Source organism: Malaclemys terrapin, chromosome 8 (genome assembly GCF_027887155.1).
Source record: "Malaclemys terrapin pileata isolate rMalTer1 chromosome 8, rMalTer1.hap1, whole genome shotgun sequence".
Classification (NCBI taxonomy): Eukaryota; Metazoa; Chordata; order Testudines; family Emydidae; genus Malaclemys; species Malaclemys terrapin.
The window spans coordinates 35,374,852-35,401,596 of record NC_071512.1 but is presented as its reverse complement, the minus strand read 5'-3'; the positions used below and the strand labels follow the sequence as shown (position 1 = coordinate 35,401,596).

Here is a 26,745-nt window from a genome sequence, read left to right as displayed (position 1 = left end):
TGGGTACAGTCGGTCTAAGCCCTTGAGGAATCTAACGACCATCGGGTTAGAGAAGACTGAGGAAGTGAGTTCTCCTGGGTGGAATGCCGAAATAGCGGCCAGGTGAACCCTAACCGAAGATAATCGCCAAGCCCTGCTGTTTTAGGGATAGGAGATATTCAAGAATAAGAGGAATAGGCATCTGCAAGGGGGGCGTGGCTCGTTGCTTGCACCAACAGGAGAACTGTTTCCACTTGGCTAAGTAAGTGGACCGTGTAGAGCGATTTCTACTTCCCAGCAGAATCTGTTGGACGGACTGCGAGCATTGCCGCTCTGTCCGATTCAGCCATGGAGCATCCACGCTGTGAGGTGGAGCGATTGTAGGTCGGAGTGACATAGTCGGCCGTGGTCCTGAGAGATCAGATCTGGGCACAGGGGAAGCGTGATCGGCGTTTGAACCGATAGCTCCAGAAGCGTGGTGTACCAGTGCTGCCTTGGCCAAGCCGGAGCGACTAGAATCACCCGTGCCTGGTCTCTGTGTAGCTTGAGCAGTACCCTGTGGACCAGTGGAAATGGAGGGAAAGCGTAGAACAGGTGGCCCTTCCAGGTTAGAAGGAACACGTCCGACAGAGAGCCCAGAGATCGCCCTTGCAGGGAGCAGAACGTGTGGCACTTCCTGTTGGCTTGAAATGCGAACAGGTCGACCTGGGGAAATCCCCACCTCTGGAAGCCTGAATAGATGATGTCCAGGCGAATCGACCACTCGTGTGTCTGGAAGGACCTGCTGAGACGGTCCGTTAGCGTGTTCTGGACTCCAGGAAGGAACGATGCCGTGAGATGTATTGAATGGGCGATGCAGAATTCCCACAGGCGAATGGTCTCTTGGCATAGAAGCGATGACTGGGCTCCTCCTTGCTTGCTGATGTAAAACATGGCCGTGGTGTTGTCGGTGAGGACTAACACGCAACGGCCCTGTAGGAGACTGACAGGCCAGGCGCACCGCCATCAGCTCTCGAACATTGATGTGCAGGGCTAGTTGGGGTGTGGTCCACATTCCCTGCGTATGGTGCTCTCCAAGGTGAGCGCCCCAACCTAGAGATGAGGCGTCCGTGACCAGGTGCAGGGATGGTTGAGGGGCGTGGAATGGCACTCCTGCGCAAACCGCTTTGCGGTCCAGCCACCAAGTGAGAGAGGCCAGGAGTGAGGTCAGGATCGTGACGACCAGGTTTAGGCTGTGTTGATGAGGGCGGTACACTGACTATACCCAGACCTGCAGTGGGCGAAGTCGAAGTCTGGGGTGCCTGGTTACATAAGTCCAAGAGGCCATGTGACCCAATAGGGCAAGGCACGTCCTTATTGTGGTAATTGGAAAGGCCCTGAGCCCTCGAATGATGCTTGTAACGGTATGAAAGCGATTGTCTGGTAGAATAGCTCGGGCAAGTCTGGAGTCTAGGACTGCCCCAATAAATTCTATCCTCTGGGTTGGCTCTGGAGTGGACTTCTCTTTGTTGAGTAGACTGCCCAACTCGTGGAATGTTTGTACTATTATGTGGACATGAACTTGAACTTGCTCTCTGGTGCGGCCGCGTACCAGCCAGTCGTCTAAATACGGGAACACCTGTATCCCTTGTCGACGAAGGTATGCTGCCACGACAGCGATACACTTTGTGAACACTCTCGGAGCTGCAGACAAGCCGAAAGGAAGGATTGCAAATTGGTAGTGCACCTTGTTTACCACAAATCGAAGGAAGCGCCTGTGAGGGGGATAGATCGCTATATGAAAATATGCGTCCTTCATGTCGAGGGCGGTGAACCAGTCTCCAGGATCCAAGGAAGGGATAATGGTCCCCAAGGAGACCATGCGGAACTTCAACTTTACTATGAATTTGTTGAGTCCGCGTAAGTCTAAAATGAGTCGCAGACCCCCTTTTGATTTGGGGATCAAGAAGTAGTGGGAATAAAACCCCCTGCACCTTAACTCTGGTGGCACCTCCTCTATGGCTCCCATAGATAGGAGGCCAGAAACCTCCTGTATAAGGAGATGCTCGTGAGAAGGGTCCCTGAAGGGGGACGGGGAGTGGAACGAAGAAGAAAATTGGATAGCGTAACCCCTCTCCACCGTGCGAAGGACCCAACAGTCTGATGTTATGAGGGATCAAGCACGGTGGAAACGGGAGAGGCAATCCCGAAAGGAGGGAGATGGATCCTGGGAAGTGGCTGGGGCGCTGTCCTCGACCGCACCTTCAAAAGTTTTGCCTAGGACCTGAAGGTGGTCTAGGCGGGCCCTGGTTCTGACCGGATTGAGGGCCGGTCGACCTTCGCCTACCACCTCATCCCCGCCTTCTGGCGAAGTCCTGTCTCGGACGAGGCGGGGAAGGGTAGAACCTTTGAGGCTGGGGCCTAAAGGGTCTGCGCTGGGGCGCTGGGACATGCATCCCCAGAGAGCGCATGATCGTTCTCGAGTCCTTGAGGCTCTGCAGCCGAGAGTCCGTCTTCTCTGAGAACAACCCCTGGCCCTCGAAAGGTAAATCCTGCAGGGTCTGCTGCAGTTCCGGCGGCAAGCCTGAGACCTGGAGCCAGGAAACTCGCCGCATGGTGATACCGGACACCAGCATTCTGGCGGCCGAGTCCGCTATGTCCAGTGAGGCTTGTAAGGAGGTCCTCGCCACCTTCTTACCCTCCTCCACTAAGGCCCCGAACTCTTCCCTTGAGTCCTGGGGAACCAACTCTTTGAACTTCCCCATGGAGTTCCATGAGTTAAAGCTGTAGCGGCTCAAGAGTGCCTGCTGGTTTGCCGCTCCAAGCTGCAGCCCTCCCGCCGAGTACACCTTACGCCCGAACAAATCGAAGCGCTTAGCGTCCTTCGATTTGGGCACTGCAGCCTGCTGGCCATGACGCTCTCTTGCGTTTACTGATGACACCACTAGTGAACACGGTGGGGGGGATGAGTATATTAGTACTCAGTCCTTGGAAGGGACGAAATACTTCCTTTCTACCCCTCTGGCTGTGGGTGGAATAGAGGCAGGAGTTTGCCATATGGTAGTGGCATTAGCCTGAATCGTCCGAATTATTGGTAATGCCACCCGGGATGGGGCATCAGCCGAGAGGATGCTCACCACCAGGTCCTGCACCTCTACTATCTCCTCCGCCTGGAGGTCCATATTACGCGCCACCCTACGTAATAGGTCCTGGTGGGCACGAAGATCTATCGGGGGCGGGCCCGAGGTTGTTGTACCTCCACCGCCTCATCCGGGGAAGATGAGGAGGATGCCTCAGGGGACAAGGGGTCTAACGGAGGGTCTTGTTCTAAGGGTCCCTGAAGCGGAGCATCACCTGCCCCTGGTCCCAGGGCCTGAGGCAGTGTAGGCACGGGAGCCTCCATGCCCCCTGGGGGAGGACAGGAGATGGTGGCCTCCGGGACTCTGGGCTCAGAGCGTGCCGAGCGAGAGGCTGATGGTGGAACCCCTTGCGCCTGGTGATACGCGCATGGGGTCCAGAAAGACCAATGCGTAGGGTCCTGCGCAGGGTCCTCTGCCGCCTCCTGCCAGTGGCCCAAGTCAGCCGCAGCAGTCTGGCCCTGAGTAGGGTACGCTGCTCTCGAAGCCCCGTCGGAGGAGCGAGACGCTGATCTTGAGGGCCAAGGCGGTGCCGAACGAGCTGGAATTGGCTCGGTACAATACGGTGCCGACCGGTGCCTGTCCGTAGGCGATCGGTCCCTGCGCGGTGCCGGTGAGCGGTACTGGGATCAGTGCCAGTGGCCATGTCTGTGCCAAGATCCGGATCTGGACCTAGAAGACGACGACCGCGAGTAGACGTGGTACCGGGAGCGGCCCCTCGAAGTGGAGCGGCGCTCGTACCGGTGCCGAGAACTACGTCTTGAGTCCGATCGGTACCGATGATCATGACGGTGCTGAGACGTAGACCGGTGCCATGAAGAGGATCTCGGCCGCGAGTACGACCGGTGCCGAGGTGATAGTTGGCGCCGGGACTGCGAGCGGCGTCAGGACCTGCTCCGAGATGTGGAGTGGTGCCGTGAGTCCACGTCCGGAGATGGCGGGCGTACCAGGGCAGGCTTGCCCCTGGATTGCACTGCGCGAGGAGCTGACTGTGCCAGTGGTTGAGACGGCGCCGGCTCCGTGAGAGCGATAAGGTCTCTCGCCGTCGCAAAGGTCTCCGGAGTGGACGGGAGACAAGGCTCCACCACCAACCAAGGTGGTGAGCCAGTCCGCACCGGACTCAACGGGCGCGGTGCCGGAGTAGACGGTGTAGCTGGTACTTGCTTCTGGCGCTCTAAAGGAGAATGCGGCTCTACCCCCGGCACCGGGGGAGCTGGCGTCTGCAGGACAACAGTCTCCTGCGCCTTGCGGGATTTCTTGTGTCCCGGAGACAGGGAACGGCGCCGAGGCCCCTGTGCCGGTCGTGGTGCCGAAGGAGGCCGGTGCCGTGAGGCCTTATCCGATTCTGCCCGCAGTGCAGTACCAGTCGGTGCCGCAGGGGCGCTGCGCACCGAGGCGCTCGGTGCCGGGGCTGGGCGCGCCGAGGGAGGATCCGGGCTAAGTGCCGCCTCCATGAGGAGCCTAAAGTCCCGCTCCTTTTTGGTTCTCGGTCTGAAGGCCTTACAGATCTTGCACTTATCTGTCTGATGGGACTCTCCTAGACATTTCAGACACGAGTCGTGCAGATCACGCATAGGCTTGGCACAGGACGCGCATGGCTTAAAACCAGGAGCCTTGGGCATGAGCCCGGCTATGCGCTGGGGGGAAAAGGGGGAAGAACAACCCCCTTAACCCCTGCTAACTATTTACAACTATTTAAAATGAAGATGAATAACTATCTAACACTATATCACAACTATAACTACAACTATCTACAAAATTAACAGGATAAGCTAGGGAGAGTGGAGAACAGCTATGCCGCGCTCTACAGTTCCAACGACCGTCAGGGGCAGTAAGAAGGAACTGAGGGGGCGCTGGGTCAGCTGGGGTATATATCCAGCGCCATGAAGGCGCCACTCCAGGGGGCTCCACAGCCGACCCACCGGGTGTTGCTAGGGTAGAAAATTCTCCGATCGTGCACGCGGCGCGCGCACACCTAATTGGAATCGATATGAGCAAGCACTCGAAGAAGAACCTTAAATTAGAGTGAATAAATGAAGACTTGGCACACCACTTCTGAAAGGTTGCCGACCCCTGGGCTAGGCCATAAACATTTCAATGAGTGCTCAAACCAATCCCAAGACTTTAAGGATACAATCTGTCCTCCAGAGAAACTACAGAACTTTATCTTTGGATACTTTTACCTCCTCTGGAAGTTTTGGAACTGAGCACTAATTTCTTAATTGGACTAGGAAGGTACAAGAAATTAAGCAAAATCTTCCCCTGCAAGGTACTGCCACTCGTTCTATAATCCATACCGGAGCACTGACTTCCTATTTAGGAACTTTTCTGAAGGTTAGCAAAATGGGGATAATGAGTTTTGGCATAACAAACTGCAGGGTGTAACCACATCAGGATCCACCAAACTGGAGATTAAATTTATGCCAGAAAAAAAATGGAGTGATGATACCTCTTGGCCTTCCTTCATGGATTACTAGGATTAATATCCTGTATTTTTTGGACTATCACCTGCTCAAGACAGTTTGGCCAGGAAAAGAGGCCTGACAGCTTTAATCTTACAAACTGAACTGACTAGCCTTTTCCAAACATTCAGTTTCTTGGGTACTTTGTGTCTCCCAGATCTAGGAAAGAAGACTTCCCTGAACAGATTGGAAGCTTTAGCCTCCCTGAGGAACCTAAGAAGTTTCCAAGAGGCAAAGTGTTTCTGCAGTACCCCTACAGGCTCCAAAGCGGCCCCCCCCCCCCCATGTGCCTTCTCCCTCATTTAACATACAGTAGAGCCTCAGAGTTACTAATACTCAGGAATGGAGGCTGTTTGTAACTCTGAACAAAACATTATGATTGTTCTTTCAAAAATTTACAACTGAACATTTACTTAATACAGCTTTGAAACTTTACTATACAGAAGAAAAATGCTGCTTTTAACCATCTAAATTTAAATTAAACAAGCACAGAAACAGTTTCTTACCTTGTCAATTCCCCCCCCCCTTTTTTTAGTAGTTTACATTTAACACAGTACTGTACAGTATTTGCTCTTTGTTGCGTGATTGCATACTTCTGGTTCTAAATGAAGTGTGTGGTTGACTGGTCAATTTGTAACTCTGGTGTTCAGAACTCTGAGGTTCTGCTGTATCAGTTTAAAAAAACAGATGAGTCTCAAATTGTCTAAAGGGATTTTTAAAGATGCCATCACCCACCCTATTAAAGCCTTTTCCCTGCTGCTGTCCACTAGAGAGACTGGAAACAAGTTTCCCAATACAGAGAAGTATGGTGATAACGTAGCAGAACACTACTATTACATTCATCAGCTCTTCTCAGGACAAAGCTATTTTTATTCTGCCTACACTGAATTATACTTGCCTGCTATTGACAGTCACTTAAAACCATCCAAGTCTTCTTGAATCTGTCTATGGTCTCTCACCATTTGTTCCACTTCCAATATCAGTTATAAGCTTACAGATTCCATCCCCACATCCCAGCCAAATGGTTGCATGATATGAAGGCCTCTCTTGCAATTGGATTTTTAGCTATATTTCCGAACACTCCTACACCCAGTTGTGCTATTCTGGCCATCTCCAAGTTACATTCTGAAAGTGAACAGGTTTACTGACCACATTACGAATTAAGAGGACTTGCAATCAAAGATAACAATCCTGGATTCAGGGTCTTGGCATTTAAGGGGAATAGGTTTTTTATGGTTGCTGGCATACTATGCCATTTGTCTAAGGTGAGTATCTAGCCTCTTATGTGTGTGTCCATCAAGCCCCCAGTTAGACTATTGTAATACACTCTGCCTGGGGCTAAAAGATACAATTTTAGATACAGTTTCTACAATGCAGCAGTTTTTTCCACTTCAGAGGAGAGCTGCCATGATTATCTTACAAGTGCTCCATGCCCCCTACCTCCCCCAGAGGCTTCCCATTAGTTTCTGGATATAATTAAAAAACTTGATTCTATTCTTGAGGGCCTCAGTGGGCTCTGAATTTCAATGTCAGACCACCATTACATTCATTCCCTACTGTGACAACTGCACGCACTGCAAATGCTGTAGCAATCAGGGTACAAGGGTGAAAGTTTCAGGAGATAGTTAGAGACAGCATTTTCCTGAAGGCCCTCAACTTCATGGAACTCTAGTTGAGAGCCTTAGCTAAATGTTGTAACAGCATGATGCAAAAAACTCATGAATTCATGCTCCCAATAACTCAAGCCAAAGAAAAAGTGAATAAAAGCTTAGATCATTACTGAAATTTTGTTATAGGTGGCGCAGATAGTAATGCCTATAGTAAAGGTTGCCCAGCACTTTCAGTGTCAGAAATGAAAAATAGGGTCTTAACTTTGTTAAGCCAACTATTTAGGCTGAAATTTTTCCACGACAGGTATCTGCCTCAAGATCTGAACGTATTTTCAGTGAGAATGTGAGATCTCCAGCTAACAGTTCAGCTATTTATGAGAATGAGATTAGGGCAAGTTTTGCCTGTGCTTAAAAACATTACAAGTACCTCACTGAGAACTGCCAGTGCCGCCGTACTGAAATTTGGCACGGGGTCACTGTAATGTCAGAGAAACACCTTTCACCATTCCTATAAAAATCTTCCCAAATTTGGCTGAATTATAAGCCTCTGAAAAACCTCAGCTCACACATGCTCAGTAGAAACTTGTTAGGAGTATGGCAAGTAAATTCTTCAAAGATTTATCTGCAGTGAGCATGCACGTTCCCTAGATCAGCGTTTTTCAGAGTTCGGGTCGCGACCCAATACTGGGTCATGGCATATAAGGCACTGGGTTGCTCTGGTCAGCATCTCCGACCGGAACGTTAAAAGTCCAGTTGGCGGTGCTGCCCAGCTAAGGCAGGCTAGGTGCCTACCTGTTCCGACATCGCACTGCACCCCAAAAGCAGTCAGCAGCGGGTCCGGCTTCTAGGCAGGGGGGCCATGGGGCTCTGTGCGCTGCCCCCAACCTGAGCACTGCACTCCGATTCCCGACCAATGGGAGCTGTTGGGGGAGGGCAAGGGGGAAGTGGCGGTGCCTGCAGGTGAGAGCCGCGCAGAGCTGCTTGTGTGCCTCCGCCTAGGAGCTGGACCTGCTGCTGGCGGCTTCAGGCGAAGCATGGGACCAGGACTGGTGGGAAGCCTGCCTCTGCACCCCAGTTGCACCGCCAGAGGCAAGTCTGCACCCCAACCCCATGCCCCAATCTCTTTCCCCAGGCCTGAGCCCCCCAATCCCCTTCCTGCACCCCAAACCCCTCATCCCTCCCAGAGCCTGCACCCCCAGCCCAGAGCCCTGACCCCCTCCCACATCCCAATGCAGAGCCCCCCCATCCCCCTCACCCCAGAGCCTGCACCTCCAGCCCAGAGACCTGACCGCCTCCCACACCCCTGCCCCAGCCCTGAGCTTCCTCCCCCACCCCAAACCCCTGCCCCAGCCCAGAGCCCCCTCCCACACCCTGAACCCCCCCATCCCCAGCTCAGTTGGGTCACAGGCATCAACAATTTTCTTCAACTGGGTCCCCAGAAAAAAAGTTTGAAAACTACTGCCCTATATAATTGATTATGCTCCAGCCCAGGGATGAGATACTCACCGCAACTGTTCCTCCAAACCACTAGGGGCACTGTGCACAAGAATGTGCAGTGCTTTCAATGCTTCCCATGCCTGCTGGTACACAGGCAGCCACCTGACTAATACAGGGGAGGATTGGGGCACAAGGGACTACCTCCCATGAGAGCCCACTCCCTTCCAGAATTTGCAACCAAACCCATAACTTCCCAGTTTAAACATTCCTTTGCTATCAAGCAAATAGCTGCGAAACCCACTGGCAAAGCAAGAGCACGTGCACGCACAGGCTCCATGCAGAAGATAGCAGGAGAAAACTTATCAGTTACTTTAATTAGCTCACATGGTAGAATGTTGTGCTGAAGAAATAAAAATCCCAACGCCAATGATTACTCATGTGAAGGAGAGGTCAATAAGGTTCACAGTTAAAGAAAATCAATTATCTTTTCAAGTTAAGTTTCACACTTAGAAAATTACACACAAAAACGACAGTGAAAACATTAAGGTTGCTAAATCAAGCAACTCAAAAGCTAAGAAATGCCAGAGAGTTAAAGTTGCCCATGCAAGCTTCCTTGTGCATATGCATTATGTGAGCCTTTATTACATGATCACACAGTATCTTCCATCCTCCCCCCCCCCCCCCCCCCCCATGACCCCTGCCTAATTCAGTGCACAGGCACTATGGGAATGAATCAGGGTTGTGTAGTGAAGGAGACTATTTGTAGGATCCCCTGATTCCTTTGTTGAATAAACTGGAAGATGTGTAGTGAATTTGGCAGGATAGTGAAGGCAGAGAGGATGATCTCCTGATTAAGGCAGTTGAATATTGCCTTGAGAAATTGGTTTCTATTCCTGCATCTGCCAAGGAGGTCTTGTGATGCTGGGCAAGAGTGTGTTTTGGTGCTTTACAGGTGGCCAATAACTGTGTGCCCAATCTGAGACACCAGAGATTTGAATTGGAAAAGTGCTGAGTGAGCACTCAATTGCAACTCCCATCGGCATCAATGGAAGCTATGAACATATCCATATATAAAAATTCCAGGATTGTCACTCTAAAGCCTAGACTGACTGCTGAGTCAGCATGAAGCAATGGAAACAGCTACAACAGGGGCTCTCAAACTGGTGGTCAGGACCCCTGAGGGGGGTCACGAGGTTATTACATGAGGGTCACGAGCTGTCAGCCTCCACCCCAAGCCCAGCTTTGCTTCCAACATTTATAACAGTGTTAAATATATTTAAAAAAAAGTGTTTTTAATTTATAATGGGGGGGGGGGGTCGCACTCAATGGCTTGCTATGTGAAAGGGGTCACCAGTACAAAACTTTGAGAATCACTGAGCTACACGCATGGCTGAAAGCTCTTTGTTTAGAATATCACCAGGTTCAATCACTGGGATTCACGGTCTGTTACCATCCAATTTTTAAATTCTCAGACATTTTAAATTTACCAATTATACCTGTGTGACAGCACAGGCTTTCAACTATTAGTAAACCATAAAATGCTAAGTATTCTGAAAATCCTAGGTTTCTCAAATGGGGCACCCAAAACTAGTGGGCATTAATAATTTTGTGCCTCAGTTCCCATGTGTAAAATGAGGATGTTGTCTCACTTCACATGGGTTGTGTGAAGATAATTCATTAAGATACTAAGACACAGAGCTTAGTATTCAGTGCAGGTTTTAAATGGTGTGAAGTAATGTGCAGAGCCACACTGAATGAGGGTAAAGAGAAATATTGAATAGCTATAGTCCATACTGTGCACTGCATTAGGCAAGGGTCCTGTGGGACAGTATGTGATCATGGTAGTTAAAGACTAGCATAATACATATGCACAAGGGGACTGAATTAAGATTGCATGGGCAACCGTCACTGACATTTGCCTTAACTTCACAAAAAAACCCATACATTAAAAGAATGTAATCTATATGTAATTTTGCAAGTCAAGTCACTGCACACAGCTCAAGCAAGCATAAGCCACAACCCAGAAGTGGTTAAAGAACAAGTTGCATTAAATTTGTCGAAAATAAGAGGTCTTCATTCATCCTTCCCTTATATTCTCTCTTATTAGCAATTCCTATCACCATAGGAGGTTCACTTATACCGCAGAACCTCAGAGTTACGAACACCAGAGCTACGAACTGACAGGTCAACCACACACACCTCATCTGGAGCCAGAAGTATGCAATCAGGCATCAGAAGAGACAAAAAAGCAAATGCAATACAGTACAGTGTTAAATGTAAACTACTAAAAAAAATAAAGGGAAAGTTTAAAAAAAAAATTGACAAGATAAGGAAACTTTCCATGCTTGTTTCACTAAAATTAAGATGGTTAAAACCAGCATTTTTCTTCTACATAGTAAAGTTTCAAAGCTGTATTAAGTCAATAAACTTTTGAAAGAACCATAATGTTTGTTCAGAATTACAAACATTTCAAAGTTACAAACCTCCATTCCCAAGATTTTCATAACTGAGGTTCTATTTGTAATTGAAGTCTACATATTGTTGCTGATGTAACACGCAATTTAAAGAACTCTCAGCCTGAGTCTTCAGCTACCATTGTTACTAGACCAAATATCATTACAAAACAACTTACAGAAAGCTTCTCCATTTCAGTTTATGAAAAATTAAAGAAAGCTATACAAACAGGAAAGAGAAATTAAGACAAGACAAGCCACTGCCCTGCAAGTTGACAAGACATCTCCAAGGTGTAATACCCAAAAGTACCTTTGGGAACATGCCAGACCAGTAATGTCTAGCCCTGCAGCCTCTCAGTGCCAGATGACTCAGAAGGTTATGTAAGAAGTCTTGTAGTGCAGTTAAGCCTCACCCTGACCTAGACAAAGATTCTTCCTAACCTTTCCCCTCACCTCCAGCAATTAGTGGTTGGCTTATGCCACGGTGAATAAAGTTTTATGTGCTATTTTCTGCTAAGCTCTTAACCTCAGTGACACGCTATAATATTTAGTTCTACAAATTAATTATGCTTTGTATAAAAATCGTTTCCTTTTATTCATTTTAAGTTCACTGCCTTTAAGAAAAAAATAGATTTTAAGCTGTTGTCCTTTAAAGAGAGCACTGATTATTCAGTTTGAACTTTCTTTCTTTAGCCGATCGTTAGAGCTGATCAAAATCTCTTGGAACAGTTCTGTCAAAAATCTTAAGACTCTGGAAGTGTCAATTTTGATAAACGTTGAGAGAATAGAGGCCAAACAAATTGCGTAATTATATAGTTAAGATATTAAATATTTTTGTATTATGTTTTAAACTTATTTTAAGGAGTCAGTTTTTCCAAACAGATTTCCTTTCTTTGGTAAATGTTGACTTTGTTCCAATTCGGAACAAAAACTTCAAAAATGTTGGAATTTCCATGGAAAACCTTCTATTTCCTGATGAACTCTACTAATTGTGTACTAAGAACAAAGTTTCTCTAAGATCCCTGAACTTCTTCCAGCGAACTTAGTTGATTCCCCATTCTGCCTCTACATTGAGAGCTGGCATTCAGAGTTGACATGGCAGAGCTAATATTTCCACTGCCTCCTTTTCAGTAGGCATTTGGTGGATTGTCCTTGTATGACCATTTGGGGAATCTGTGTAAATTTATAAATTCCAGTTTGGGAGGATGAGCTCTTTATCAAACAACTCCATTTTGAATGTGGGGCTGAATGCTTTGTTGTATTTTTACTTCCATGCTAGGCTGAATTTCCAAGGGATAGTGACAGGGCTAACAAGGGAGGGTCACTAAATCTTGATGACCTCTAGTCACATGGAGGGCCCCTTGGACAAAGAAATGGCTACCACTCAGCAAACCCCAGTTTTTTAAGTCCGGACTCCAGGAAAACATAACTTAACAATGGATCATCTGGTGGGGGACTGCATCTCATGAGACTGATCAGGAGTACTCTGACAAAGGGGACTGGAAGTTATCAAAGAAAGGATCTCACTGGCAATATTGGAAGGAGATGGAAAAGAAACCAGAGAAATTCCATGTTTCAGAGAAGAAGCCATCAAGGGCAGGGGTGATAGAAGACTGACAAGTCCCAAACAACACAGAGTGGTGAGGAAATTGAGGAAGGGAAATGTATACACAAGTCTGTTGTTTAGATACGTATATTTCTTGTACTTATCAATGTAATTGTGTTTGAAACCTTTGCAAAGCCTATGTATTATGACAGGTTTCAGAGTAACAGCCGTGTTAGTCTGGATCCGCAAAAAGAAGAACAGGAGTACTTGTGGCACCTTAGAGACTAACAAATTTATTAGAGCATAAGCTTTCGTGGACTACAGCCCACTTCTTCGGATGCATATAGAATGGAACATATATTGAGGAGATGTGTGTGTGTGTGTGTGTGTGTGTATCTCCTCAATATATGTTCCATTCTATATGCATCCGAAGAAGTGGGCTGTAGTCCACGAAAGCTTATGCTCTAATAAATTTGTTAGTCTCTAAGGTGCCACAAGTACTCCTGTTCTTCCTATGTATTATGTGCTTCACTTATGTGCCCCTGGAGAGGTACTGTAAACTACAGTGCTCAAAAGGTTGGATCTCTGAAGGGTGTGCTTGAGCTACTGTGGTATCTTTGGGGTCAGAACAGGACCTGGTGTCTAGAGCTGCTGGACCTGGAGGACTCACTGCCCCGAAAGATTAACAGTCTGTATGAGGAAGTGTGCAAGGGAATATGGAGCCAAAGATGATGGCTGTAGCCCACTGAAACCCAGGGAAACTTAAGAAGTGTTTAGGTTCCAGCATGACAACACCCAAACAGCAGCCTGGGGAGTTTTACCAGAGCTGTCACATCCTGCTTTTTATTTTATACCAAATAAAACATAAACCATCTTATACTTTGCTTTTAACTGTTTGGTTCCAGCTTCTCTAGTTTCCCTTTTTCTATTTTATATATGCTATTTATACTCTTCGCTCATTGTTCCTTTTAAAACCCTTCCTGTAGAGAGAAAAATGTATTTGCTTTGGAAAAAAAAAAAAGACAGCTCTGTGTGATAAAGTACACAAAGAAAACTAGATGGTGATCAAAGTTTCTGTAGGCAAAGGTCATAAGTAAGGAAATTGGTATCTTAATTTGACAGTCAAAGGACTCAAGATCTAGTTTATTTTCTCTATTGATGCTGGATCGTCACTTCATAGCAGTGACAATTTCACTTTCAGCTTCATGAACGAATAGTGATCCCTGGTCTAGCTCTTTTGTTTCCAACTGCTTCTGCAAACATACAGGTTCTTGAAGGCCACACTATATATTATAGAGTATCTGGAAGTGAGCCAGCCTACCTGCTCCCTTTAGGAGCTTTAGTACACAAGAGAGGAGGTAACAGGAGCTGCCTTCATGGACAACCACCAGCATTAGGTGAACATCTAGTGAGAAGGGAAGAACGAACCTGGAAACCCATGTAGTGGCATGGGAGAGAAAGATTATGTCAAATTGGACATGAATGGCCCTTTAACATTGGATATATTGCTTGTCCAATACTTCACAAATTATGATCCTCTAGTTTGAGGGAAAGTAAAATGTACCCCACACAATGGCACAGATGGTCATAAAAACAGGACATACCGAGTTGAGATTTTTCAGGGCATGTAGGGCAGTAGTTGAGGATATTGCAAGACAATTTGTTTTGGAACAATGTGATCTTAGCAAACCCATGCCTCCATGGTTTTATCATTCAGTTCCACTAAAAGATATAAGAGTTTGTCCCTATGTATATTTTCCTCTGAATAAAGGAAGTCTGCTTTAAGATGTTTTACTCGTGTAAATTGACTTAAATAGTCTGATTTTAACAGCTTGTCTTGTTAGATATAGCTATATTATTCTAGAATAGCACCTATACACATGAATTATTCCCTTCCAAGTACAAAACCTACCAAAACAAGACTCTCCAATGCACATGCATCTTCCCATGGAGAAAAGATGAGAATAAAAACCACATGCCAGATGCATAGTCACACTGCTAAGCACACTACTGGAAAGTGCTTTACTACAGTCATGAGCGTGGTATGAAAATTCGTTACTACAGGCACTTTCCCACCCCATGTTCTTAAACTCCTAAATGTAAGTTAATTGTTCAAATGCATATGAACAAAGGTACAGACCAGCAAGACTGGGTAATGAGATAAGAGTTACCTCTGCTTATGCCACTGAGATAAATCAAGGACTCATTGATATAACTAGACCATAGGGACAGTGTTTAAGATTCTAGATGAAAAGTATAAAAATAAATAAAAAAAATAATGGAGATATCCCATCTCCTAGCACTGGAAGGGACCTTGAAAGGTCATCGAGTCCAGCCCCCTGCCTTTACTAGCAGGACCAAGTACTGATTTTGCCCCAGCTCCCTAAGTGGCCCCCTCCAGGATTGAACTCTCAACCCTAGGTTTAGCAGGCCAATGCTCAAACCACTGAGCTATCCCTCTCCTACATGCAGCACTCATGGAGTTAGATATTGAGCTAGAAGTTTTGACCACATGAGTAATCAGGAATAGGCAGGCAACAGTTTTTCACATTAATAAATCCAAATAAATAATTTAACAAAAGTAAGATTACCTCCAATGCTCATTTAGTTACCTTTTGAAATAGTTAGTGCTGGAGACCACTGTGACCGTAGAATATCAAGACAAATGCTGCCATTACTGTTAATATTTGGATGATAGATTCTTGTTGTAAATGCAACCTGCAGAAGAGGGGAAATTTCAGTTTAGGCTCATCAATGTAGGCCGGGGTAGGCAACCTATGGCACACGTGCCAAAGGCAGCACGCAAGCTGATTTTCAGTAGCACTCACACTGCCCGGGTCCTGGCCACTGGTCCAGGGGGCTCTGCATTTTAATTTAATTTTAAGTAAAGCTTCTTAAACATTTTAAAAACCTTATTTACTTTACATACATACAACAGTTTAGTTATATATTATAGACTTATAGAAAGAGACCTTCTAAAAACATTAAAATGTATTACTGGCACGCGAAACCTTAAATCAGAGTGAATAAATGAAGACTTGGCACAGCACTTCTGAAAGGCTGCCGAACCCTGATCTAGGCTATACAACACTCCACTATGTAGATTTATACAAACCACTCACCTTAGGTGGTTTGAAGGGGTAATCTGTTGGGAAGTGAATTGTCAGGAAAAATACTCCACCCTGATAGGGACTGTCATTCTGTTAAAATAAAGAATCATTATTACAAGAGAATCAACTTCAAGGGTTCTTTACACGGAGATGTGAAATTCATATACTTACTGGTCCCATTATTGTAGCTTGCCAATGGAACACTGAAAAGAGGAAAACACAAGTTACTTACTATAATTTATAATCTGAAAAGTCCAAAAGTATTTGCAGTTATCACCAAAGCACTGGTCAGTAAACTGTATGCATATGTAAAACAACCCTTTGAAGAAGGGGTAGAGCAGGGCTAGGCAAACTTTTTGGCCCCAGGGGCACATCTGGGAATAGAAATTGTATGGCAGGCCATGAATGCTCAGAAAATTGGGGTTGAGGTATGTATGGGCGCGGGTTCCAGGGAGGGCCAGAAATGAGTTCAGGATGCGGGAGGGGGCTCCAGGTTGGGGAAGGGGAATAGAGTGCAGGGGAGGGGGAGAGGGTGAAGGCTCCAGCTGGGGGTGCAGGCTCCGGGGTGGGGTTGGGGGATGGAGTGCAGGAGGGTGCTCCGGGCTGGGACCAAGGGGTTCGGAGGGCGGGAGGGGGATCAGGGCTGGGGCAGAGGTTTGGGGCACGGGGAGAAGCTCAGGGTGCAGGCTCCAGGAAGCACTTGCCTTAAGCAGCTCCTGGAAGCAGCGGCCATGTCCCCACTCCAGCTCCTATGTGGAGCCGCAGCCAGGCAGTTCTGCGCACTTCCCAGCCAATGGGAGCTGTGGGGGCAGCGCTTGGGGTCGGGACAGCTTGCAGAGCGGAGCCCCCTGGCTGCACCTACACATAGAAGCCAGAGCAGGGCGATACTGCTGCTTCCGGGAGTGGTGTGGGACAGCCCCAGACCCTGCTCCCTGGCTGGAGCAGAACAACGCTGAAGCAGGGCAAGTGCCAGACCCCACTCCCCAGTGGAAACTCGAGGGCCATCTTAAAACGGCCCATGGGCCGTACTTTGTCCACCCTGGGGTAGAGTGTAGTAAGCCAGGAAACTCCTACATGAAAGTTGAAATACGTAGTACCACACCAACAACACAATCCCCAGAAGTCTAAATCAAACCATTCACATACCATCTAGCCATACTCCCATCCTACAAGACACCATACAGTACACTCTGCTACAGTACAAATCTACACTGCCACACATCCAGTTATATAAGATCAAGGTCAAATATTCAACTACATAGGGACGGTTGACAGATTTTTTTAAACTAGTTTTTAAAAACTTCTTGCAAGCTACGAGAGTTTATAACCTTTAAAAAAAAAAAAATCAAACATTTGAGCAATAAAAAAGCCTGAACAACTATACAGGCAAAGAGTGAAACTGACTATACAAGTTATGAACAGCACAAAGTTAAAAGTTAGTGCTTTTTGCTAGCTTTTCAGTTCTAACGATACGGAGGTATTAATTCTAGTACTGCAGTATCACAAGTAACAATTTAGAATACAAGATTCAGACAGATGTAATCCTGAAATTTACTACATCTCTAATTCCTACTTTGGCATACTTGGATTTTTAGAAGAATTCTGACTTTCATAAATGTCTATTTTAAACTAGGAGAGGAGAAACAAAATATATATTTAATATGAAGCAAATAAGGCCCTAATTGTGAAACTAGAGGAGGAGTGTGGGAAGACACTACCTGCACAGGAGCCATGGGAGTTCACACAGGCATAAGGGTCTGCCTGCATGGGTCTATTTGCAAGATCTAGGTTTAAGTTTAGTTTTAAGACAATGGCCACAAACATGAAGCGTACAATGAGTATACAAAAGACTGATATTTCAGAGAGATTGTAAGTTGGCTGTAGATCAAAGAATGTATATGGTTATTTAAGGTAATGCACTTGATTAACTGGTTGTACATTATGTAGAGTGTCTAGAGTTACCCAGGATAAAAGACTGCTAAAAAGTCAGCAAGTCTCAACCTTTGGGCTCAATACACATTTGTAAACCTTGATGGCTTGTCACAACCCAGAGATTTCTCCCCTGCTGATGCTTCCCCAGACCTGATGCCCCGCTTCTCCTGCAGGGGTCCATCAGGGTGCTCAGAGCTAGGATTCCAGATGCTCTGGCCAGATGTGAACAGCTGAGGACCTCATACAGTGGCAACTGGGAGTGGCAAGCTGAGATATCCCCAAAACAGCCTCTCCCCCATAGCCCGGGGGAGGCAAATGGCATTATGGGGCAGGTGAGATTTGGGGACCTGGAGGTAAAGTGGGGAGACTGTGGTATAATGTGGAAGGAGTTGTGGGTTTCGGGAAGGAAGTGGGGGCAAAGAGGTGACGAGCCAATAGCTCCCCAAAAAATACAGCCCCACATAAGGCCCATGGAGGGCAGAGGGTAAAGGGGTGGTATGACAGAAGGAATCATCCCAACTATGAGGGAGAACCGCCTCAGGGGCTTGGGATGGGGGCAGCCAGAAAGTATGGAAGATGGCCTGGGTTGCAGGGAAGGGGCTACATTGGGGGCCACTATTTCCCAACCACCCCCTCCTTGCTCTTGTCCAAAGGGTCTGGGTAGGCTCAGCTCCCTGCTTCAGGTATCACAACCTTTGAGGTCACAGCACCACTCAGATTTGGCCCAGACCTCCTGATAGGAGCTGGCCAGGCCTGGATTGGCGAGAGTGGCATTGTGACCTGGCAAAGGGGGTCAGAGCACCACTCACACAAACTTGGCCTGATTGTCATAATGATGCAGAGCCAGCTTGGCCAAACCCGAGCACTGCTGCAACTATGTGCAACAGGTCGCAATGCTCAGAGTAGGGAGCCCAGCTGGTTCTGAGATTCTGGTGACTCTCAGGTTGAGAAACCCTGCTATATAAGGAATATAAGACCTCATGCTGCAAGACAGGCAAAAAACTTTATGGGGTTAGGAAGAAGTTTCTCCTACACAGGAGATTTAATAAAATATTCAATTTGGGGGTTTCTTGCTTCCTTTGCAAGGTCTGATGTTAGTCAGAGTTCAAGACAGGACACTGGACTAAACCACCACTAGTCTGATATCCTATCTTCCTATGACTGTGTAGAAAGGAATACGTCCAGGAGTTTGTCCTGCCCCCATCGCTCCTCTGGGGTGTGTGTGTGGGTGTGGTGGGGGGGGGGGGAGGAGGAAGAGGAGTCACTATATGGTGAGCTGCTCCCCCATCCACCCAACCCCCTGTGCATCTGGACCCACCTCATACCCAGATTGCCCCTCCAAGCCTCACGCCCTGCACCCAGAACCACCACTGACCAAAACTCACACCGCAACAAGCCTCATCCTCTGCATCTGGAGCCCTCCTGCACCAGACCCCAGCAATCCCCGCCGAGCCCCACCTCCCCGCATCTGGACCTCACCCTGCACCCAGACCACCCCCCACACTCAAACCCCCACCCCAACAAGTTCCATCCCACATGCACCTGGCCCACCCTGACTAGCTCCCCACATGCAGACTCCCATCCCACTGAACCCTACAAAGCCAGCACCCAGACCTGCACCTCACCAAGCCAGCGCCTGGACCCCCCAGCTGAGCCCTCCACCCCCAGACACCGCCCTCCACCGAGCTCCAACCACCTTCACCTGGACCCTACTGCAGAGCCCCATTGTGTCTGCATTCAGATGCCCCCCGCACCAAACAAGCCCCTGTTCATCCAGATCTCCCTCGCACCCAGACCCCCACCAAGCCGCGCACAGCCAGATTGCCCCACACAGAACCCTAGCGCCCCACACCTGGATGAAGGGACACTAATCCCCTCCATACTTGGATCCTGCTGGGCTGAGCCTGCCTGCCTACATCTAGCATGCTTGGCACAGAAGGGCAGGGCCCCAGGGTGTTTCTGAGACAGTCCTGGTCCTTGCACTGTGTCAGGGTTGGGTGCAACTTTACTGCCAAGCCCATGTGTGTGTGTGGGGGGGAGGGGGGACACCCCAGCACACAGGGTGATCTACCTGTGTGCAGTCAGTGGCCTGTGCTCCCCACTGCCATGCTGGAGCCTCCACATTTAATTATTGACCAATACAATTTGCTGAATTTTAAAATAGTGTGCAGAATTTTAAATTTTTTTAGCGCAGAAGACCTTCAGGAGTATATAGGGCAGTATAAACAAGTCATTGTGTGTATGAAATTTTAGTTTGTACTGACTTCGCTAGTGCTTTTTATGTAGCCTGTTGTAAAAGAAGGCAAATATCTAGATGAGTTGATGTATCTCCTGGAAGACCTCTGCGTCCCACCAGGGTACATATACCCCCGGTTGAGAACCACTGCCCTAGAAGAAGTCAGACTCCCAGATGTTAACACGCTGTTTTAATACGTATGGTGGATCCCCAATTTTTCTTCCCTACTTTAAAAACAAAAAAACCCAACAAGTATGACCCAGATCTCCCCTTAATACAACCATATTGATGCTGAGATTGAGGATGGAGATTCTTTCAGTGTCTAAGTTGTTTGACCATAGTAAGAATGTGCCCTCACATTCTTCCTCAGAGAGGATGATATGGAGCCCTCTTCAAGGCTAAAGTAGAGGTAATTGGATTGTGCAGTTTATATCAGACTACAACAATGCATTTCTGTTATTAATGCTTTAGGGGTTTTTTAAGCTAAGATTCTTGTAATGCATCTTTTGTGCAAAGGTTATATTATTTTATGTAAGGGTTATATTTAACGTGACAACCTTATTTCAAAGGTGCTCCTGTATACACTGTAGTGCTGATGGCATCCTCTGTATAAATGCAGATAATGCATCACAAGATATGTTAAGCCTGGGTATCTTGCTGGTTTAGATACGAACTCTGATAGCTACCCCAGCATTTTACCTGCTGTTATAGCAGCGGGCCATGTGTACCACTGTTCATACAAGAGAATATGTAACAGAAGGTAAAAAGAGTTTAAGATGTCTGCAATAATTAAGAGTCACTGGAAGATCTCCACTACCAGGAGGAAAATATTAAGGTGTTGGAGTAGCATCTGTAAGTGTACATGGAGTAACATCTAGCACTTATTTAGGATCTTCCATTCAGATAAGACTTTACAAATATTTCCTGAAGCTGGAGACTCCTGTGAGTTAGGTATTCCCATTTTAGAGGTAAGAAAGTGGAGGCCAGTGCCAGTATTGCCTATGAATGTGCATGCTAGATGCCTTATTACTGAGGCAGTACTTACTGTCATCTCCAACAGGCCCTGCTGAACACTGAGCTGGGGGATCACGTGCCAGGTCATTCAACTCCTAAAAGAAAGAATGGATGGACAGTTGATGTTTCACTTAATCCAAAAATCAAATCACATTTTGCCTCTCACAAAAGACTGACACTGGTACTTCAGCAGCACTTTTCCCCAGTGGTGTATTCCTAAATCTCAAATGGAACTTCATTTATCTGGTGAGGATCATTTCTTACTATGTGAAGTTGGTTTTGAAGTTTAATCAAAACCTGCACTTATGACATCAATCTTTTGTCCCCTGTAAGCAGTGCTGAAATTTCTTGCACTTGCATCTTCAAGTTACTTCCCTTTAGACTGTTCTCGACCATATTAATAAATTGGGGATAGGATCTCAGATAGAGAAACTAATCAGGTCTGAAAAGTTTATCATCGTGCTTCAAGTTATTTCCGTTTAACTATTTGTGCTTTGATAGTAAGGCATTCTTAAATGTTCACAAAATTAAGATAGGTGACATTAAATCCCACTTTTTAAGCCTGGGCCATGTAACAAAAATGAAGTTAGGAATATAGCCTTAATCCATACCAGAACTCCCAAAAATCAGACCTTTACCCAAAGGTAAAAATGGCCTATGAATAGGGAAATGCAAGTTACCTGCATGCTTCTGCTGTAGTGACCAGCAACTATTAACTGAAGTAGCATTACCTTCCCTGCATGCTCTACAGCATTAAGGACATGGATACCTTTTTGCTGGCCTACCCTCCTCCACTCCCAAAGACTAGGGAAAGAATGTTATCAGAATTTGAATTTGTTATGCATGGAGTTGCTGAGGAGCATGTAGCACTCACACTTAAAGAAAGAGGGTGTACTAAATGCCCAACCAATGGTCAAGTTAGACTGAAGAATCTCATTTTGGAAGTCTCATTCTGCTATGGGCACTGCAGTCAATGGTTCAGAACATTTGAGGAAATTTCAATACAGTTTTAAGTAGCCACCGAATTTTGAACTTCAGTCCAAAACACACACACACAAAAATCCTACAAGCTTCATGAAGATTTCCAAAAATGACTATTATAGATTTATATTTTATGTAAGTAATGGATTATCAGTGATAATCCAAATGTTAACAAGTTGGTCTCACTAGTTTTTCCCCCGACATCTTACTGTGTTTGAGACACTTTCTCTTACAGTTCAGGGTACTGGGGATTTAAGCAGGAAGCAGTGACTAGAACTCAGATGTGGGTTCTATTTCTGACTCTGCCACTGACATGCTAGATGTCCTTGGGCCACTCCTGTTGCCTCTGTGACTCATCTTCCTCCCCTGTGAAATGCGGATAGATACTGACTTCCTTTGTCAAGCACTCAGATCTACTGAAGAAAGGTGCTATGAGCTAGGTGTCAGGTAGACTGGAGAGGTTTAATGCCAAAAGGAGTTCTTGTTATGAGTTTCCCTGCATTTATTGAACTCCTTACTTTCAAGGTGTTATAAATTAGCTGTTTTGATGAAAGCATTAAGGTGGCTTTGAGAATTTTAGGTTAAGGTATTGTGCTTTTAGTTAACTTTTGGCAGCATTGATTCATTGCCTAGAATGCTACATAAACATGATTAAGTTATTTTCCATTTGGAACATCTACCACACTTGAAACTTCTGCTCCTTCTCATACCCAAGTGTGGAAAATTCAGAGCTCCCAAGCCCCTACTGCTGAGAGAAATGCAGCATTTGACTCTCCTATTGCTTTCTGGCTGACAACAAATTTGGGGAGAGGGACAGAGCTTCCTTTCCTCTTCACATCCAGGTTTTTATGCCTCCCCAACTGTTCAGTTATACCTCTGCTGCTTACAGTTTTCCATGAAATTTACATAATATAAATCATCTTTTGCTGAAGTATTGTTCAGGTTGTAACAGCCAAGAACGAGTGGGAAAGAAACAACGCCCAGGGAGCATTCATATGGAATCTCAGCTTTAAAAGCCTTCTACTATTTGAAAGTTTCTGGCAAATCTATAAGCAGTGTGTGTTTTTAATCTAATCCATATTTTTACATTGGATTAAATGTTTAGCTACAAATGAACTGAAACCAGTCATCTAATAAAGCAAGAAATATTTGCATTAAACAGTCTCAAAGATTTAATTACAGTAACCTGTTTATGCACGTTTCCTCTATAAATGTCACTAGAATAGGTCTCTAAAATAAATCCTTTATGACTTAACTTCTACCTTCCATACCACAGGCTGCTAGGGTTAATTCAAGGCCTCTTTTTAAGGCTTGTGTATCAAAACAAAGTTTTAGTGGAGCCACTCTGGTTCTTAGCAGGACTAACCCACATTTGAATATCTATAGTTAGATCACTGACAGTATTTGAGGCTTACGGGGGAAACAGTGGTATTGAACAGCAAGGATCAAGATAGTTAGCTGTAATGGGAGGAAAGTTTGCAATGTACATGCCCACAATGGATATATAGCCAATACCTTTCCAAAAGTTAAACTGAGTACATTTTAAAATCCCCATCTATCCCCTACCTCCCATCTGTGGGAAGGCAGTTTAACAAAGCTCACATCTAATTAAGGGTCAAATATACTCCTTAACAAAAGGAAGTGAAGCTTTATTTAGATTTACTTGCTGTTTCATTTCTGTACTGTGACTTTGCACCACAAGGATATCATCTTGACCTAGACACAATGGGCAACTAAAGGCTTTCAGATCAGATCTTGTTCTCAAGTATTTCACAGTTTAAGTGCTTCCAAAATTGGATTAAGACCATCCTAGGCTGTATGTACATCCCTACACAGGGAGCCCCATGGCTCCACTTGTGCTTGGGGCAGTGATAGCTTGCAAAGATGATCTTTACCATCTGCTGGGGTGCCTACAACCACTCCTCAGGACAGGCTGAGCGGTCTCCAAGATGTGCTGCTCATCAGGAAGAGCGATGCCTCAGCCCCACTCCACCCCAGCGAAAGGACTTGCGCACCTCATGCTGTCCGAAAACAACTCTCAAGTCACGTGGGGCTGAGGTCCCATCCTTGCCCCTCTATCTCCTTGACTGGACTGAACCGAGAGCAGCAGGGACTCCAGCCAGCCTGAAGACAAGTAGTGGAAAACCCACTGCCTGTTGTCCTGTGCAAGAGAGGCCCCTTTTATGCACCACTACAGCAGAAGAACCAATGCTTGAATGGTATAGTGTTGGAAGCCCTCAATCAAGCCCTTTAAGCATTAGTGGCTGCATGCCCCTGCCACCCAACCAGCAGCAGTGTCACCCAACTCTGCCCCAGCCACTTTAACTATAGCAGCAGCCCTCAAAGTCTCAAGTGTTTAGCTGAGTGCCTGAGCCACCCATGCCTCTTGCACTGCAGACTGCTCTGATGCAAGCACTGGGCTCTGTCCACACCACTCAGACTGTATGGGATGATACCCCATGAAACTAGTTGAGGACCTTGAGGTTAATGGCAATTGCGATAAATTACAACATGGTTTTACGAAGGGCAGATCGTGCCAAACGAATCTGATCTCCTTCTTTGAGAAAGTAACGGACTTATTAGATAAGGGAAATGCGGTGGACCTAATATACCTGGATTTCAGTAAAGCGTTTGATACTGTACCCCATGAGGAATTATTGGTTAAACTGGAAAACATGGGGATCGATATGAAAATCCAGAGGTGGATAAGGAATTGGTTAATGGGGAGAATGCAGCGGGTCGTATTAAAGGGTGAACTGTCAGGTTGGAGGAAGGTTACTAGTGGAGTGCCTCAAGGTTCGGTTTTGGGACCCATTTTATTTAATCTATTTGTAACTGACCTCGGAACCGATTGCAGGAGTGGGCTGATAAAGTTTGCGGATGATACGAAGGTGGGAGGCGTTGCAAATTTGGAAGAGGATAGGGATATTCTGCAGGGAGACTTGAATGAGCTTGTGAATTGGAGTATCAGAAATAGGATGAAATTTAATAGTGAAAAGTGTAAGGTGATGCACTTGGGGATGACTAAACAATTTTAGTTACAAGATGGGGACGCATTGGTTAGAAGTAACGGAAGAGGAGAAGGACCTAGGGGTCCTTGTAGACCGCAGGATGACTATGAGTCGACAATGTGACGTGGCGGTGAAAAAAGCCAATGCGGTCTTGGGATGCATTAGGCGAGGTATATCTAGTAGGGATAAGGAGGTCCTGCTTCCGTTGTATAAGGCGCTGATGAGACCTCATTTGGAGTACTGTGTGCAGTTCTGGTCTCCCATGTTTAAAAAAGATGAACTCAAACTGGAACGGGTGCAGAGAAGGGCGACTAGGATGATCAGAGGAATGGAAAACCTGTCGTATGAAAGGAGACTAGAGGAGCTTGGGTTGTTTAGTCTGACAAAGCGAAGGCTGAGGGGGGATATGATTGCTATCTTTAAATATATCAGAGGGATAAATACAAGGGAGGGAGAGGAATTATTCCAGCTTAGTACTAACGTGGACACGAGAACGAATGGATATAAACTGGCCGTGGGGAAGTTCAGGCTTGAAATTAGAGGTAGGTTTCTGACCGTCAGAGGGGTGAAATATTGGAACGGCCTTCCGAGGGAAACGGTGGGGGCGACGGACCTGTCTGGTTTTAAGATTAAGTTAGATAAGTTTATGGAGGGAATGGTTTAATGGTAAAACATAGTAGCCAAGGAAAACCAAGCAATGGTACGTAAATAGTATAATGGCTAACAGGGGTCAGGCTAGAGACTCTTGCCTACATGCTCGGGGTCTTACTGATCGCCATATTTGGGGTCGGGAAGGAATTTTCCTCCAGGGTAGATTGGCTGAGCCTCTGGAGGTTTTTCGCCTTCCTCCGCAGCATGGGGCAGGGATCACTAGCAGGAGGGTCTCTGCCAATTGAAGTCACTAAAACACAGGATTGGGGACTTCAACAGCAGAGTCTAGGGAAGGGGTAGGGACGGTTTTGTGGCCTGCAGCATGCAGGGGGTCAGACCAGATGATCATAATGGTCCCTTCTGACCTTAAAGTCTATGAGTCTATGAGACCCCAGTCGTCAATACAATACTGACTATCTCACTTTGAAATAGATATTAACCCCAAAGACTAAATAAAGACTGAGATACCTTTAAAGTGACAGGGGATCTAGATCACGATGGTGTCATTATTTGAGTGAGGTAATGAAACCAATCTAGGACTGATAGTACTCAAAATTCCAGCCCCGCAACCATATCTTTTACCCCAGCCTAGACCTCCCTCTTACCACTCTTCAACCCACCCATTCCATCTTGGCTATACACTTGTATAGCTGGACCACTACTACACTTAGGATCAAGACTACTACACCTCCCTCACAAGCTACAATACCTTATTTGAGTTTTCACATACAGGACAAACTTCCGGTCCACCACCCTACTACAGGCCTAAGAATCCATTGTACAGCCTCCTCGCTATAAAGTGGAGGCAATAAATCCCACATACAAACTAGTTTTAGCATAAAACCTGTTCACCCAATGCATTATAGAGTCCACACTACTTTTCCAAACTATGCTATATCATCTTGCAGTGCTGCCGTCATGAGTTTCACTACAGCACTGATTAGACACCATATATAAGAGTCTGCTACTATCATGCTGATTGTGAGATCCTCTGGTGTATATCTGAATGGCAGATGAGGATACAGGGTAGAGTTATAGCTGTCATTAGAAGTTGAGCTGTTACCACAATGATGCTATTTCCTCTTACCTCTAATTAATCTCACAATTAATGAAGTTGTGCATAGTAGTTTCCCTAGGAAAGCCACGATTCATCAGATCAAGTCATATGTATGTAGTCATGTTAATGATGCAACTCCTACTCTAACCT

The 26,745-nt window shown here is 46.2% G+C and overlaps 1 protein-coding gene across 3 annotated transcripts in view; it reads right to left on the bottom strand.

Moving 5' to 3' along the window:
- UBE2D2 (ubiquitin conjugating enzyme E2 D2) overlaps positions 1-26,745 on the bottom strand; it is a 59,876-nt gene that overhangs the window by 20,842 nt on the left and 12,289 nt on the right. For 2 of the 3 annotated variants that reach the window (XM_054036796.1, XM_054036795.1), the window contains exons 2-5: positions 20,927-20,990; positions 15,885-15,916; positions 15,726-15,803; positions 15,216-15,321 (exon numbers count right to left, since the gene is read on the bottom strand). In XM_054036796.1, coding sequence (XP_053892771.1) covers positions 15,216-15,321; positions 15,726-15,803; positions 15,885-15,916; position 20,927 — 217 coding nt within the window. In that variant the 5' untranslated portion in view covers positions 20,928-20,990. The remainder of the gene's footprint in view (positions 1-15,215; positions 15,322-15,725; positions 15,804-15,884; positions 15,917-20,926; positions 20,991-26,745) is intronic. The other variant, XM_054036797.1, reaches the window with a different exon arrangement.